The sequence below is a fragment of the Harpia harpyja genome, chromosome 23, assembly GCF_026419915.1.
Source record: "Harpia harpyja isolate bHarHar1 chromosome 23, bHarHar1 primary haplotype, whole genome shotgun sequence".
In the NCBI taxonomy this organism is placed as follows: Eukaryota; Metazoa; Chordata; class Aves; order Accipitriformes; family Accipitridae; genus Harpia; species Harpia harpyja.
Window position 1 is genome coordinate 684527 of NC_068962.1, and position 17486 is coordinate 702012.

Here is a 17486-nt window from a genome sequence, read left to right on the forward strand (position 1 = left end):
ATACTAGTGGATTTACCATCTCCCATCCCCTATGTGTCACTGAGGAAAGCACCCAGTATTTTTTCAGACAAGACTTCAAGATGCTGTCTGTCAAATGCTCCCATAATTCAATAGCCAGGTCCTTCAGATCTTAGACTCTCTGCTAGAAACTGTGGAAGTTTGCAGTCAATTCAGAGGTTCTTATAAGTATAGAAAAGCTTTTGTTGAATTTAATATAAAAATAAATGCTAGTCATCGGTGTAGCTGTCTTGCCTTTTCTTGTTATGGTAGGGCTGAGTCTTCACACTCTAGCATTCAGTTTGGTACAAGTGGCTTTCAAAAGCACAGTGCAATGAAAGGTATTGAAGATGCTTGTTCAGGCTTTCTTCAAACTCTGGCAGATGCCGTGACAATAGTGTAATCTTTCCTCTGGCTTTCCTGATTTTCTCCATGAGCTTCAAAGATAAAAAGTATCTTTTTATTGGAAGAGTAAGTTGGTTTTTTGAGCACAATTCTGGGAGAAGGGGGTGAATTCCAGTGATAGAAGGTATGAGCTCTTTGCCACAGATTGAGAGGCTCCTGTTTTTTTGACTTGTCTCTGATTTGTTTTCTTTTCCATTTTGTGTACATTTATTTTTCCAGTGAGCAAAGAGCAGCCCTAAGAGTACTTTCACAAGTGGGTGGTGAGCTGTGTGGAGGAAGTGAACAGAGTTTAATCACCAAACCTTATAGGGGACGCCTGGGGATCTGGGAGCAAGGACTCTTTCCTATGGGATGTGACCCATAGGGAGTTCAGGAAAGAGAAACAAACAGCTTAAGGCTGGGTGCAGGATCAGAGCTTTTTTTCTGGAGCTGCTGAGCTGTGGCATGTTTTGCCAATAGAGAAAATGGCTATAGGTAATCAAAACCATGACTAAAGAAGGGATGGATGGTTGGATGGATGGATGGATGATTAACTGGCATCCCTGCTGAAAAACAGCTTTACCTGCTAGGCTGTGGGAGAGTGAATTTGGTAGACAGCTGATCTAAATGTGAAATCTTGAGGTAATGTCTTGAAGCATTTGTACAATGAGTTTCCCCAGGTCTAAAAACTCCTGACTACCTCCTTTTGGATCTCTGGTTCAGCTTTTCTAGCTTATTGAGAGAAGGCGGGGCTGCTATCTTATTCGTAAAAGTGACGATTGGATTTTGAGAACTTTCTGATTGTAATGGGAGTCTCTGCAGAGAGTTATAATTTAATTCTGCCTTTTTTGTTTGTTTGTTTATTTATTTGTGATCTAATCCTACTCTACAGAAGTCAGTGGGAGTTTGCAGTTGATTTTAAAAGATAGCAGATCAATCCATAAGCGAGCATATTGGGAAATGCTTTTGCCATTCCTTTCCATCATGAATTGAGCAAAAACAGGGATTTGGATTTTACTGGATCTGTCACAAATTGAAAGCCTGATATCTCGTGAAATCCCAGGATGAAAAAGGATTCCATTATGCCATTGGAGATCTGAGATCTGTACAGAACTCCCTTGGAGTTTTGGAGATTATAAAATGGTACAAGTTCTGATTCTTGCAAAGATGACCTTGGTATGGTAGAAGGATATGAAAGCAATACCAAAAGAAATATTGGGCTGACATTTCTCTAAAACATGGTATAAACAAAACCCATGATAGTTTAGAATTTTATTTTTCCATTTTAGTAGGTTTTATGATGTTCTGAGACTGAGCCTTCACAGTTGTAGCACTGTGCTACTGCTTGCTTAGAGAGGAGCTTGCAGTTGAGGCTCTTGGAGCTATTTGTGTCCAGTGGTTTTGCCTACTCCAGGTGTATTTCAGTCTGGATACTCAAACTAGATTGACTGATAAACTAAATCAAAATGAAAGCTGCTGTGTATCCTGTTTTATACTACATATAAGGTTATGATAATCCTTGGATTAGCATAGCTCTTAATTTCTGCAGCCGTGGAATATTTTGTACATATTCTCTTTTTCTGGCCTCACTTGCGTACCACTTGTTCCCTGTCTGTTAGAATCATGCCTAACGTTTGAAACCTTTAAGTAATTTTGGCAACCTGCCTTTAAAAATAAAGTAAGGACAGCTGGTCATAAAAAGGCTTCTACTTCCTTCCCACTTGCTTCACTTAAATTTTACATTTTTAAAAGTTAAAAATCCTTATGATCTGGCCAAGACATGAAGTGTAAGATTCTGACTGCGTGCCTCCCCCTTCACGCTCAATGGGTTGACTAGGAATGCTGTTTATTTCCTTTGACCTATTCTTGTTTTCTTTTTCTCTCTCTTCCTCTCTTTGACTTCCTATTCTAGGATGAGTCATCCATGTTCTTCCAGTTTGGCCCATCAATAGAACAGCAAGCCTCTGTCATGCTCAACATCATGGAAGAATATGACTGGTACATCTTCTCCATTGTCACTACTTACTTTCCTGGTTACCAGGACTTTGTGAACAAGATCCGCAGTACCATTGAGCACAGCTTTGTGGGCTGGGAACTGGAGGAGGTCCTCCTGTTGGACATGTCCCTGGATGATGGGGACTCAAAGATCCAGAACCAGCTCAAGAAGCTCCAAAGCCCTGTTATCCTCCTCTACTGCACAAAGGAAGAGGCCACCTACATTTTCGAGGTGGCCAACTCTGTGGGTCTGACAGGCTATGGTTACACGTGGATCGTGCCCAGCCTGGTGGCAGGGGATACAGACACAGTGCCATCCGAGTTCCCCACCGGGCTCATCTCTGTCTCATATGATGAATGGGACTACGGTCTTCCTGCCAGAGTGAGGGATGGAATAGCCATAATCACCACGGCTGCTTCTGATATGCTGTCTGAACACAGCTTCATCCCTGAGCCCAAGAGCAGCTGTTACAACACCCAGGAGAAAAGGATTTACCAGTCCAACATGCTCAACAGGTAAGGGAGGGGGCTGGGCTAGCCTTAAAAAAGAGGGGTCACAGAGGACCTCTGAGACCAGAATAATTCTGCTAGGGCACATGACACTTGGGGGCAGTGGGTGATGTTGGCCAGAACCTGGGCAAGGGGAGGTGTGCTGGTGGTGGGACCCGTGTTGCTGTGCGTCATGAGTGCCGGTACTGGTCACCCCCTTAGAAAGCCTCTGTACAACACGGGGCAAGCCAGCATGAGGAAAAGGAACAATGAAGGCATAGTGCAAAAATTTGGGTGTGCCCTTCGATGCACAAAATTTTGCTTTTATAACGTTGCTGAACTTCTTGGAGTGTCTTTGCATGAATGGGTCTGTAACTTTCAGGTGGGTTCTGGCTGCAAGCAGTGGGGATTTTTTATTGAAATCTAGAAGGCTCCAGGTTTTGTTCCACGCACCAGCAGTATATGAACAGGTGAACACCATTATAGGTGATGGTTGTTTAACCCTCCTGGAATAGTTTCATGGTACCTGTTGTCTGAGGACCATGTGTCCTGCTGTCTATTAGCCCTGAATTGCAGGAGAGAAGGAAGTGCAGAGACATCTGGAGAACTAGAGCTGCAAAAAGAGTTAAGAGTCAACAACTCTGCTCAGCTCCTGCTTTATACTGGAAGCCTTTAAAGCCCTTGGGTGTCTTAAGGATCCAGTTTACATCAGAAATGATGACTTGTGCTATCACCGTGCTCATTGGCACCTTGTTGGCCGTTGTCTGCTGAATGTTTTGGATCCCATTCTCTCTTGTGCACATTATGTAGAGAGCCTAGGCACCTCCGTCAGAACAGCAAGTTTTCTAGATGGAAAAGGGCATTTAAAAATAGAGAAAACCTGCCTGAATAAACGTCTTTTGATCCAGATTCAGATTTCCTGAAGAAACGGTGCTAAGACGCCTGTTTAGGGTCATTCAGGAACCCTGTGGTGGAGCAACCTCTAGAACAGCACTCTGATTACTAGATCTTCCTTTCTGTCCCAGCTGGAGTTTTAGTGTGTCGCTAAGCAACCCAGATAATTAGATATGGGAAGAGCTGGGGGAGGTGGTATCTGCAATTAGCCAGATGCCCCCTGACCTGTTCAACTGTCATTGTCCAGTCTTTTACACATAAAATCCTTGGGCAGGTTGGTCCCTTTGTGGTAGGACAAGGGGAATCCAGGCAGTAGCCATCAGGAGAGGTGGCCACACAGAGCTCAGCATCTTTGTTCATTTGTCATGATGAATCATGGAATAGTGTAAATGTGATGGATTGGTTTGCGTGCTGTGACCCCTCACTGTCAACTGTACTAGGCGGGTAGAGAGAGTGGTGGACAAGAAAGGAGATTTTGCTTTGCCTGAAAGTTGGGGATTGAAAGAAAAGTCTATCCTTTGACCCGTTATATTATCTATAATGCTATCTGCTATTTGTTCTTTGTCTCTGTGATTCATTGGCATATTAGCAGGTCTTAGCGCCTTTACTTCGTCTTCCCCATACTGGCTTTTTGCTGCAAGCCTTGGAACGACCAAAGGTGCCCAAAGCTTTTATCAGTTTCCTTCCCAGCTAGGCTTAGGGGTAAGGGGTGTTTTGAGTCATCCTTGGAATGATTAAGCAGGGAAAATATATTTAATATATACAAAGTTATCAGAAGTAGCATCAAAGCAGGCTGTTGTTCTACCTTTCCAAATGAATGGTGATTTTTGGGGGGTGCTGTGTTGTGTCTTTTCAGCAGCTATCTAGAAAACAAAACGTTGTCCCCTGCTATGTGATGCAGTGTTCTGCAGAGACCTTCTGCTAAATAGTTCTGTTGACACTGTATTAGCCTGTGCATAACATCATACCCATATAGCTACACTGCTTCGAGGACCCAGTGTAATCTCTCTGCATAGCACTTCTTTGCATTGTACAGAAGAGACTTTTGAGTCTCTAGATATGACAGTATTGTTGTGCAGTGTAGATATGCCCTGAAGCCTGGCCACCCCACATGAAAGCAGTTCTTGTCACTTTTGAAGATATTAGCTTTCTTCTTACCTTCATGGCCCAAATCATGCTGTTCCTTCTCCCTTGTCTGCTTTGGGTACAGCATTCACAGGAATGACTGCAGATACATGTAGATATACCCATCTTAGTTTGGGTACCAACATCAGTCTTACTGAGAAGCAGAGTCAATTAGTCCATGCCAAGCTCTGTTCTGCCACTGCCTAGATGGCTGCAGGCACCTGAGCTAGCTCAGAAATAATTACACTGTGTTGCAGTTGCTTCTGTGACCACAGTGCAAATACTCGCTTTGCCTTGCACAGTGCTGGCCTGTGCTCTGCCAGTCTGGGGTTCTGACCCCCCCAAATGTTCCCACCCTGTCTGTACTTCCAAGTGAGGTGGTTAAAAAGTGTGACTTCAGTGAGTTGGGTGCATGGTTTTCTGTTTAAGTGAAACTACTTTTGGGCACCTTTTCATATATAAAAGCTAGTGCTGTCTGAAATACACAATTGCTTTTACAAATCCAAAGGTTCAATGGAAATGTGATAGCTTCAAGCTCAGCCTCACAGCCTGGAGTCTGGGCAGGAGGAAAGGTAGAGGAGAGGGAGAAGTGGAAAGAAGCAGACATGAAGATGGGAGTTCACCTCACTGAACCAAAACCCACAGAGATTAATGGCTGTAATCTGTGTTCATACCTTCAAGTCCCATTGAACTGGCTGGAATTTACTATGTGCTAAGCTTTAAACCCCTCCTGATATACTTTGTCTATCTGAGGTCTTTATATCTCTCCTGAAATGCTTTGTCTATCTGGGGTATTACAGATTCTGCAGACCTGGCTGCTTCATACCTTCCCTAACCCCTTCCACATACTAAGATCCCACAGCACTTGTACGTTGTGCACAGCAGGCAGCAGCAATACCTGCATGTCTGGGACATGGTCTGGCTCTCTTTGGACTGGACTGAAGGTTCTGGAAAACTAATTTTAGTCCTGCCCTGGACCCAGCAATACTATATTCAGCCATCTGCAACTTACAGTTCCCCCTCCGCATGCCTACACAGAATAGAGAAATGTATGTACGTGGGCTTGATGTCTGGGGAGACTGCAAAGTGTATGTGACCTCAGATAATACATCACCATGTAGCTGGTGTTTCAGAAACTCTTGAAGTTAATCCAAAGTGGTCCAATTTGCTTCAAATCCATAGCTGGGAGGCAGTGTGATAAAGGAATTTTCCCATTTTATTCTTCGGAGAGTGACACATCCAAGTAAAAAAATGTGTAATTTAGTTCAGCTGGGGCACATTATACACTAAGACTGTGAATTAGTCATTTCCCAAGATCTGCCTTTGAACTGTGACCATTTCTTACTTTTTTTTTTCTTTCTGAAAGTGCAGTAGCTCTGAATGCAGTTAAAATCAAATGGTCTTGCTCAATGTGGTCTCAGTTGGTGGTTGATCTGGGTGTATAATAGACAAAGGAGGAAATGAACTGTTGCTCAGATTTAGAAAGAAAGCTCGGTTTCTCCATGTCTTTCCCCCTTCTTAGGTTGACACTCTTGATCGTTTTTGCAAGTGCTTTTGCAAACAAAGTTTTGTTTGACGTATGGCTGCAAGCACAAAAAGAAACAAGACGGACTGTTATCTAAATGCCATTTCTTGCCAATGTAGGTGTTTGGTCTGCATCTTCTTGTATTAATAATGGTCTCATAGCAACTGTTTCTTGTCTGTCTTGAAACTGATTCTCCTTTGTGTTAGGCTGGAACTGCAGAAGTATGATCACGACATTGAACATTGCAGATTTTGTCCTAGAAATGAGCCCACTGGTGAGGTAACTCCACTAACTAGTAGGAAGATGATACTTTAAGAAAGGTTTGTTCTACAAGAATTGTTAGTTTTCTCTTTGAATGATTCCTGAGGAAGTTTTCCTCTAGTGAGGGATTTATCTCAATTTAGGATGATAATAGGCTTAGGAGATCATTTGGAGTCCAAATATCCAAACGCTGTTTTCCATTTCAATGACACTTTCGTTCTTTTGTTTGTAATAATTACATGCTCATTTATTCCTTCGTTGTCCGAGAAAGAAATGTGGTTGGAATATTCCATTCTACCAAGTTTTTATAGTTAATCTCAATGGCCAGTCTTCAACCGGGCATCCAGCAAACCACTGTGCTCTCTGCTCCCTTCTACTGGATGAGAAGATTACAAAGGTTGGGATGGAGTTTCTAACAGCGTTTTCCTCCGGAGAGATGCTCAGATGTGGAGTTCTTCCCTCTTGGCCCTTCCAAGGAGAGTTGCTAACCTTCTAGGCATTCTGCAAAGCTCGTCTATTCTCCCTTCACCATGGCTGCTAAGGAGTGAGTGGGCAGAGGTGGATGTGTTTATAGGCAGCCTTCTGCTTATTTCATAATTTTAATTGATGGGACAGATTTCCTTGAGCTCGGGATTGGTGCTTCTCATTACATTTTAGAAATGCAAAGAAATAACTAAATGACAGGAGCATTCTTGGGAGTGGAATTCAGGGATGAGTCATGAGAAAAGAATATGATTTCTGGCACGTATTTGAGGAATAGAAGCTCCACCGTTTTGTATGGATATTCAGAGTCACTGGGCTACATAAGCTATGCTTTTATTATAGCCTTCAATGAGACCTGGGTTCTTCCTAGCAGTTGTCATGGCTGCTTGTGAATGCTAGGCCATAACTACTAGTTTGTTGTTGTAGGGTTACTAATGAGTTCTCCACTGATTGGCTTTAATAGTCTCTCATTTAACACCAGGTTGCACACACCAGATTTCATTTTAATAAAAAGTGCAGTGAAGCATTTGCTTTGGAATTAAAATACAAATGTGGAATTATACTGCCTTTGCAAAGAAATACATTAAGAGGGGAACAAAGGTAGGTTCAATTCTGCACTTCAGATTCCTCAAAAATGAAAACAGCTGGCAAGCTAGTTCGCTGTATTGTTTGGACATGATACTTCCACTTTGGGGGAAATACTTTCATCTGGAGCTTTCCATGCCAACCAGTTAAGAAAGGCAAAACAGCCCTTGATGAATGGTTGGAAACTATTTTCTCTGGAACACCCAGGGCAAGCTCTGTTCTCACGTGGCCACATTTCCCTAGTGGAAACTAGGAATTGCTGGGGCTTAGACAGCTGAACAGTGAGTCAGTGAGCAGAGAAAGTACTTGCAATAGGCTTGTACAAATACATTGCTTCCCTGGAGGCTCAAGACCACAGGGGCTATACGTATCCCTGGAAAGGTGTTGTGCCACCCTGATGTCCAGGAGCAGCACCATGCCCATAGCGTCCTGGACCAGCTTTCCCCAGGTCAGTGCCAGGGACAGTGCCCAGGCAGCACCTTTCCTTGTTTCCCGGGCCTCTCCCATCCCACCCTCCTGCCCTCTCTTCTACAGTCGTGGCAGCTATCATCTGCCGCGTCAGACACAGGGATCATCCTGTGTCATTTGCAGGTACTGCCATGGAGCCGCTCTGTGTCGTCTCCCAGCCGAGTGAGCCGCACGCCTTCAGACAGCGCAGCAAGGGAGTTGAGAGCTGGAACGGAGAAAGGACCATTTGTGTCACCCTTTCTCCATTCGTAGGACTGTCGAGTTAACCTTGTGCTAAGAGAAAGGAGCACTGGCCAGCACTGAGGTCTCACTGGCTTTGGTGGGGCCACATCTACCTGCTTGGCAGCTGGCTGGGAAGCCCTTCTCCAGCCCTTAAACCCAGCGCTGCTCCAGCAGTGGGAGGTGCGGTGCCAGGACTTGCTTCTTAACTCTGGGGAGGAGGGGAGAGAAGGCATAAACGGCATGTTCCCACGGATGCAGAAATTGCCCTTTTCAGACGCTTGGAGGGTGAGGGAGCATATGTAACTTTTGACCTTTCGGAGCCTTTAAGCCGGTGTCTTGTTAGCAGCTCGTTATGTTCCCGCTGGTTGGTGTGTCCGGCTGCCGTCAGGCTGGTGCTAGCTGGCAGCACGTGGCGGGAGCGCTGCTGACGGATTAGAGATCCTCGCTGCTGAAATCTGCTTGTTCCTGTCACCGCTCCAGCAGCAGCTGGAGGCTGGGGCTGGCCCGCGTCTTCCACCTCCGTCGGGGTCTCTCTGCTTCCCCACGTCCCCCGTCGTACAGCACCTCGCTCTCCGCTGCTTGCATACTGCCATCACTTTCTTTTTCTTACCTCCCCGCCTTGCATCTCCTGTGGCATTTCACTTATCCTGTGTGCGTTGCTCCCTGTTGTGGTTGTTCGGTGCTGGTGAAAGCCACCAGGTTTGTAACCCTGGGGCTACCGGTCAGTCACACCGCCTGCCCGGGAGGTGAGCAGTGCGTGGGGGGAGCATTTACCCATGTGCCACCCCATCTCGGGGGCAGTGCTGGCTTCCTCTCACTCCTTTTTTATGGTCCCCTGAAGCGGGATGCTGAGGGCGGCTTTGTAACGTGCTCTTGACCCAAACCTCCCCCATACGGGTGGGCTGCTAAGGGTGCCTGACGCAGAAGGGCACGGTCTGTGCCTGGCTGTCCTCCTTGCTTTGCCCAGCCCTTAAGCAGTGCTGCTCGGGCAGCGGGAGGCACAGCTGTCTCGCAGGGGAAGGTCTAACGTCGAACCGACTCAGCACGGCGGTAGGGTACCGCAGGCCCCTGGCTTTTCAAAGGGAGTGTATGATGGGGGGACAGCAAAAATGTTTGCTCCTCAGCAAGCGCCACAGGATGCCTTGGTCCTGCAGAGCAGGGCTTTGTCCGAGCGGGAGAGGAGGTACTTGTTCTGTGTGGACAGCTGGATTTTTCATCCTCTTTGCAATTAAAATAGGATGGGAGGGTTCAAGTGAAGTGATGGGTTTTTGGCAAGGGTTGTCTTTTGATTAGAGGACAGACCCTTTCGTAAAGGCCTCCAAAATCCACCAGCTGGGAATGAATTTTGGTATGCGCCATCAGTTACCAGATGGGAAAATGTCCATGTTCTGCTTCCAACCCTCTGAGACATCTCCTGCTCTGCAGCCAAGTCCAATTAGTGCTAATACCGTGGCAACTTCACTTGCTGGTGACAATATGCTTTAACTTGTGCATTCAGGCTCTCTTTGCTTTTCATGAAAAGTGAATCAAAATCCTTCCTCTGTGGTGGAGCTGAAGGAGCAGCGCGAAACCGCAAACCCAGCTCTGGCTATGGTTTAGTGTCAGCTACAGCGGCATCTTCCCCCAGTCACAAAATGCATTTGGGGTCCTGTGGGTTTTAAAGTGCCCCAGGGAATTTGAAAACCTGCTTTAGCAGATCAGTGGAGGGAAGGTGAGAAATAGTCTCTTTCCTTCAGGGACTGGCTTGTTGAGGCTGTGGATATTTTCTGACTTGCACACCTGCAAATTGATAGTTAGCCATATGCAGTTTCATCACTAGAGCCTGTAAGGAACACGTGCATTTTTTTTTTTCTTTCTGATAGAAACGTGGGTTGTTTTTTTTTTTTTTTTCCCCTCAGACTTAATGTTCTTACTATCTTTCAAGTTCTTAAAAATAGGAACTGCCGCGTTGCTATGGCTCCCTGCGCAACTGTGGAGCAGCTTTCTTTTCTCTTGTCTTTGATGCAATTTGGGTTCACGATGTGGTTTGACAAGACACCAGCCCAGCTTGCCGCCTAGTGGCTCCCTCCTGAGGGGTGGGGGGGCCGCGACAGTATTCACTGTTGACAGAAATTCATGAATAAAAAGGAAAAAAAAAAAAAAATCAGATGGCCTTTCTTGGCAGAGAATCGAGGCATTAACCCTGGCGCGTCCAGGATGAGATTTTTTTGTTACGTTCTGCGGTCTTAATGCCATTCCTGTGGTTTAACTTTCGATGGGATATTCTTTTTCCTTTTCTGTCCTACACCCTTGTGTGATGGAGCTGAGCCCTGTCAAACAGCTCGTCTGTTCCCCTCCAGAGGCACCTGCCGTTCCGTGGTCTTTGCCGTATACGCTTCGTCTAAGAAATCCTCGTGCACGTTTCAAGCTAAGCTCACGGTTAAGTACTTTGCTGAATTGAGGCTTAGAGCACTCTGGACTAGGTGCTGCTGACGAAATTCCTCTCAAAATCATTGCTTTAAGGGTGTTACTCAAGTCTTGCATCCAAATTTTGGGAAAACGTGGATCTGCATATCTGTGGAGCAGCTGAATACTTATCTCAGAGGGACCAAACCAAACTGTGGCTTTGAACACCTGTTACCTGTGCAGAATCCAGACCTCCCTCTGCAGCTCACAGACCTCTCCACTGGCCTATTTTCACGTAGCTATAATTTTTAAAGTATGTTTTGTTTTCTGTCGCAAATTTTATTTTCATTCTCAGTCCAAAGGTGAACATTTTGGAAAAAATCTGAGCAAAAAAACCTGTTCGTCCAATTTTGAGTTATGAGAGTGTGAAATGAATGCATTTGTTCTGCTTTCAAATAATTATCCAACAGTGGGGTTTCTGCTGGTGTGGACAAATAACTCAAAGCTAGCTTAATTTCAAACTTCAGAAATCGGTTTACAGTGTTGGACAAGGGATTCCTGCTTTAAGGTTAGAAGATTTGATTTTGAATTGAATATGAACATTTGAAGGTGTCATTTTTTTTTGTATTGTACATTCACTGTCCCCTATATTTCTTGAAGTATTTGAATGAAAGATAATCTAGAAATGTTATTTAAAATGCTTAAATGTGAGTGAAATAGTAACAGTCCAGTCTTGTCCAGTCCACTACCTGCTCTATCATTCCCACAGGGCATTCTCTCCTGATTTAAGTAATAAAAATGTCCCTACTCAAGCCTGCAAGCACCTTAATATAAAATGAATATTAAAATCTAACCATAGTGCCCTTGAAATGATCGATCAGACTGAATGCTGCCAGCCGTCTTCCTATAAAGAAAGCTCTTTTCCACCCCTGTGGAGAGATTTCTGAGCTTGCTATCACCTGTTCACACTGAACAGGTCTCCAAACCTGTCTTGATTGAGTAAAGATTGTAAGGTGATGAGGGCTGCCCTCTGCAGTAAGGGACCATGAGAAATGCTTGAAAAAACAGATTTTGTGAACTTAGGGTTGGTCTTTGTTAAGGATCTGGTGAGACGGCAGGTAATCAGATGAAGAGTTCCCCCACTGGTGGTGCGATCAGGCTGCAAGAGAGCTGCCACACTGGACTGAAACCCCGTGAATCTCTGTGGCCTGACAGTGGTTAAAAATGCACAAATGCTGACTCAATGCTGACTTTTTTCCTGGGTTTTGAAGCTGTATTAAAACAAGATGGAAATGAGTTTTCAGTGTCTTGCCCGGCGTTCTTCCCTGTGTTATTAGTGTCACAAATGAAATCATTTTTCAGCAAGATGGCTACCTCCAGTAGCAGTGTCAGCATCTTACATTTATTTATGACAGGCTGTAGTACCTTTTATCTGCAATTCCAAAGCACTTTACAAAGTAGAAAGGGATGGCTTAATTCACTGCTAAAATTCAGCCATCTCTGGGGTGAAATAGAGCAACTGTTTAACAGCACATAGTACGAAGCGGAGATGAATACTGCACCTCACTGGAGCTGCACGAGGAATTTCAGCTGGCAGAATGAAATTGCTAGAGGTGGATTTTCGCCAAGACATTGGGTCTGTTTAATAAGCGCAAGAGATTAGTGGCAGTGCCACACATGCCTCTCGTGTGCCTGTGTGAAGCAGGCAGCCAGCAGTTCCAGAAGTGGTTTCAGGAAGGAGGTTGGCAGCTTTTCCAGCATGCAGACTTCACCAGCAGATGATATCTGCTTTCACAGACCTCCTTTATCACAAGACCATGACATGTTTTGGGCAGATGTACCTAGATTTTACACTGATTATCTGCTTATTTCCCTTGGAAACTCAGCCCTGGGCAGACGGAGATGTCCAACAAGGCTGCTGCGTACCTGCTGCTAGGTATAGACAAGTGATAACTGGAACTGGATGGGGAGCAAAAGGGTCGACTGCAATGAAGCTCTGGGAGGATGCAGCCACATAGGTAATAGATGCCATAAATAAAAGATGGACCCCCTAAAAGGATGTTTTTATCGCTTTCTTCCCCTTTAAAATAATGCATAACTGGCAGATTAAGCCCTGTGAGTGACGTGAGGTACCTCAAACACAGACTGTTGCAAGAAATGCTTTCCACCCTCTTCTCAAAGATGCTGATGCTGCCCTTCTGCATCTGAGTGGTGACATGCGGCATGGTGAGAGCTTAGAAGAGCTGGTACTTAAGCTCTCCAGCATCACCAAGGGACTGTGAAGACTTTGAGGTGCAAAGTACAGATGCTTACAGCCTCTGAATAAATCTGAACATCTAGCAACTGCTCTTCAGTATGCCTAGTATGTATTCATGTCAAATAGCTGTTTGGGGGCGGGGGGAGTATGCGATGCTGGGCTTTCCAGCATTTGACTTGCCCAGATCCAGGAGGTACAGCAGGACAGATCTTTCAGGGTTCTGCATGTTCTGCTGCCCTCGTCTCAGTTTCCTTCCCTTCTCTTCCCTTGCAGGCATGTAGTTGAGATACTGGGGGAGCTCTGCTTGCAGATCTGTTTTGGTTTTAATGTAGCTGTGAGGAGGAGGAGGTCTTACTTTTTGCCAATGTGAGACTCCTGGTCAGATGAAACAAGTACCTTGGAGATGGTGCCAAGTCACAGTTTCTCTGGTGGCTGTGGAAAGATGCTAGTTCTGGAAAAGGCCCCAGTTTGACTGGCTAGAGTGAGAAGTTTACTTAATTTACTGATTTGTATTTTTTTCTCCAAGCAATTTTTCATGGAAAGCTCAAGTTTGAATTGATGAAGGCACAAGCTTAGCAATGCTGTGAAATTGATTTGGGATAGTTTATTATAGTTCCATGAAATTGCTTAACAAGAAAGTTTGGCAGAGCAAGGGAGCCAAATGAGATGAGCATAGCACTCCCAACAGTGGGTGGCACTGGAAGGACCATGTAAGCCAGTATGGAGTGTGTGTCGTCATTCAGGGGTAGGATTAGCCACAGGGGAGTGGAGAGCTGCTCAGGTGAGAGGCATCCACCACCTTCCATTGGGGATCAGACTGGTTTGCGCTGTTGCTGGTTGCCTCCTTTTCTGCCACCCACTTCTGGATCCTCACAAAGCCCGGAGAAGGGATCCTGCCTCTCGGTGCTCAGCTGCGGCAGCTCTGAAACCTTCGTCGCAGCCATTAGTCGGCAGCGTGGAAGCCGGTCCCTGGAGAAGGGCACTGACAGAAAGGCAGTGAAGGAGCGTGGGGATGCGGTGCAGAAGGAGGAGCGCCTGGGGAAATAAAAAGCATCACTGGGCTTGGTTTTACAGCACTTGCTGTGAAGGGCATGCAGGCTGCTGCTGAGCTCGGCACACAGCTGGTTCCCCAAGTGGTAGGGCTGTGGGTGGCACTGACCTTTATACCTCTGTGTGGTTCATAGCTTACCTTCTCAGTTGCCACAGGTCAGAGCAGCAGTGCCCAAAGATGGAGAGCTGTATGGATGCTGTGACCTTGGCTGTGGCCACTCTGCCAAAGCCGTGCAGCGGTGACTCCTACGCCAGCAAGTACCCACAGTCTTCTGTTGTGGCCTGAGAACTCAAAGGCAGGCATATAAAAAGCCGTATAAATTTGTGACAGAGGCTCAAGCTGAAAGTTTTTTTCAGCTTCAGAAAAGAAAGCTGTGTGGTAGCACCTAGGGGTCTCATCTGGAGACGGCTGAGTGAGAAATGGTCCCTGCTCCATTCCCCTCACTATTATAGAAGAAAGGAGATGTGGAGCTGGTCAAGGAGACAAACACTGTTGTGTCTGTGGCTATTTACTTAATCGTTATGCCTCCAGGAGGGTGCTGCAGAGGACCATGAGCCCTCAGCACTCAGGGTGTTGAGGGTGCTCTCAGTATAGCAGTGCTCTGGTGAGGTTCCAGGGAGCCGGTTTGGTACCACCAGGAAGCTATGGAACACGTTCTTCTGCGGTGGCACATGCTGGTGGGACTGTGAAAGATAGTGATAGTGGCAGGGAGGTCTGTTTTACAGGAATGGCCCTCTGGTAACAGCTCACACCTTTACTGGTGTAGACCTATGCCAAAAAGCTTGTTTTCTTAGTCAAGTCCTTATGTCTCTTGGTTTTGCAATGTCTGCTGTGTATTTCACCACTAAAGATGCTGTTTCTTTATGTTCTGTCTTCAGGCCAGGAATCCTTTTTTTGCCCTTTTGTCTTGTTAGCAGGCATGGGAATGATGGGCTTGTTCTGGCCAGTGGGTACAAGAGCAAATTTAGAATATATTCTTCTGCAGTATTCGGAATATCTTCTTCTGCAGTGCGTCTAACCAAGGATGTAAATGGTGGGTAGTGAAGTAGAGGAACAGATGATGAACAAGTACTTAGATGTTTGAACTAACAATTTTTTTACTTCCTCCTCAACCCACTGATCCTAATGGGTTTCCCACTGTTTGCCTGAGAGAGCTCTGAGAGGGACTGGGAGTGGGACTCTTGTGAGCTTGCCAGATCAACAGCAGTCTGCTAATTGACATTTTCTCCTTTTCCAACATAATTTTGGGGCAGGCTTGCAGGAGTACATTGAGGAAGGAGAGAATAGGAGGGTTGTAGCGGGGGCAGTAACCCATAGGCAAAACCCTAAGATTGCACTGACGTATCCGTGCCTCCATGCTCATGGTGATTTGCAAACAGCCAGAGATGAACGCACTGCCCTTGTTACCAGTCACGTCCTCTTGGTGTGTCTCTGTGTCCTTCCCTGGCTCCCATTCTCCATCTTTCTCATCCTCATTTCTCAATAGGCAATTCTTTTCTATAGAAATATTAAATCTTGGTTTAAAACAGAAGAACCACCCCGTTTTCCCCACCCTCTTTCTTTCCTCTCTTTCATCTTTTCTTCCCATCGAAGTGTTTGAAGTAGCACAAGTTCCTGAGAAAGGCATTTTTTTTTTCTCCCTTTGTGCTTTGGCTCCATGTCCCTTCTTCATTATATCTTCCCTTTGTTATTTTGTTCTGCCTGCCTCGTCTCTCTGTTTTCTCCCCATCTCTCAACCCTTCTTCAAGGCTCTTTCTTCATTAATATGTTAATTTCTAGCCCAGGAATGCTTCTTGCGGCTCACTGTTCACCAGGGAGAGCCAGAGGAGAGAGCCAGGAGAGAAGGAGGAAGGGAGAGAGGGAATAAGAAAAAGGAGGAGGACAGTAATTTACAAGAGGACAGGACAAGGGATGTCGGCGAAGGAGGAATCTTGCACTAACTGGTGTCATGATGCCAGGGAGAAGAGGATTATCCACGTTTTGGACTGGGTTGATCTTTTTCTATTGTTTTGATACTTTCAACTTCTGAAACATGTTCTTAGTAGGAAAAAAAAAAAGTTCAAAACTAAAAAGCCCTAAACTGTTTTTTTTTTTTTAAGGAGCTCCTTTTTAGCAATTACCAAATTATTTTTCCCTCCGCATAGAATTTTTTTAAGCCATGTGGCGCCTTTGTTTCATTTGATGCAAACGTGTTGCCTGCATGGTCTTTACATAAGGCTTTGGGCACATTTTGCAGGGTGAACAAAACCATACTAGAAGTTATCTGAAGGGGATTTTACCCCAACAGAATTTTCCAGAGTTTTTGTCTTCTTCAGGTGCGAAGTGGGGGATGGTTCAGCTTCTGTTCAGGTAAAGAGATATGGATAAAGACTAGAAGACTACAGAAGCTATATAGCAGTGAAAATGTTAGGGAATCTGGGGCTAGAAGGAGCATGAGAACTGCAATTAGAGACAGGTGTGATGAGTCAGGGATTTTCTTTCTGCCTCCCACCAGCACAGTTACTGGGTGCAAGGTTGCAAAGGAGTAAGCGATGGAGGCAGACACCTCTGCAGCATGGACCAGATCTGGGAGGAATGCAGAAAACCAACACTATTGCAGTTCTGCCCTGAAATTAAGCAACCTCTAACTATTGTATTTGCTGCTTTATATCTAACGTAGCGAGACCTCTGTCTGTGCTTGGAGTCCTGCGATCATGATTGCCCAAGCAAATAATTAACAATGCAGCAATGAAAGTCGGCGCAGGGGAGCTGGCTGGGTGGTGGCTGGAGGTGAGAAAGCAGGTCTGAGGAAGGGCATGTGGTAAAGGAGGGAGACAGGAAAAGACAGGCTCTAATACAGTGCTGCAAAACTGGTACGAGCTGGAAGCAAAATAACCGTGGAGGAAAACTTGGGGGGACTGCTGCAATGTTCTGTGAAGTCCAAGGCCCCCGAGCCAAGAGCCTTTCATATATTACGTACACACAACTGTGTCAGATGAATATTATTTAGGTTGCAAAGGCAAGCACTTCAGACGGAAGAAAATGCCAGAATTAAGGCTGCAATCTTAATTTGGCACTCTTGTGTCTGTGCATTAGAGAGCAGTGGCTTCAAGACTGCATACGATCTTTCAAGACAGGACCCCTGCCTGCCTCTGTACGCAGGATGGGTGCCATTTCCTGACCGAGCAGTGATTCGGTATTTTGTTTTCTTTGACTTGTTTAATGCATAGTCTTAAGCTTTGTATTGTGCCTGCTTTCACAGGCTGCTGAGAAGAGGGGATTCTTCCTCTCAAGGTGTTATCTCTGGCACATGTTAGGGCAGTATCTCAGTACATCATGAAGTTCATGGATTTTCACCCTACTCCTGTGAGATGAGAGGACACAAG

The 17486-nt window shown here is 45.5% G+C and overlaps 1 protein-coding gene across 1 annotated transcript in view; it reads left to right on the forward strand.

Moving 5' to 3' along the window:
* Positions 1-17486, forward strand: part of GRIN2B (glutamate ionotropic receptor NMDA type subunit 2B) — a 206986-nt gene that overhangs the window by 85597 nt on the left and 103903 nt on the right. Inside the window, exon 4 of the mRNA XM_052774502.1 lies at positions 2294-2892. Within this exon, the coding sequence (XP_052630462.1) occupies positions 2294-2892 (599 nt within the window). The remainder of the gene's footprint in view (positions 1-2293; positions 2893-17486) is intronic.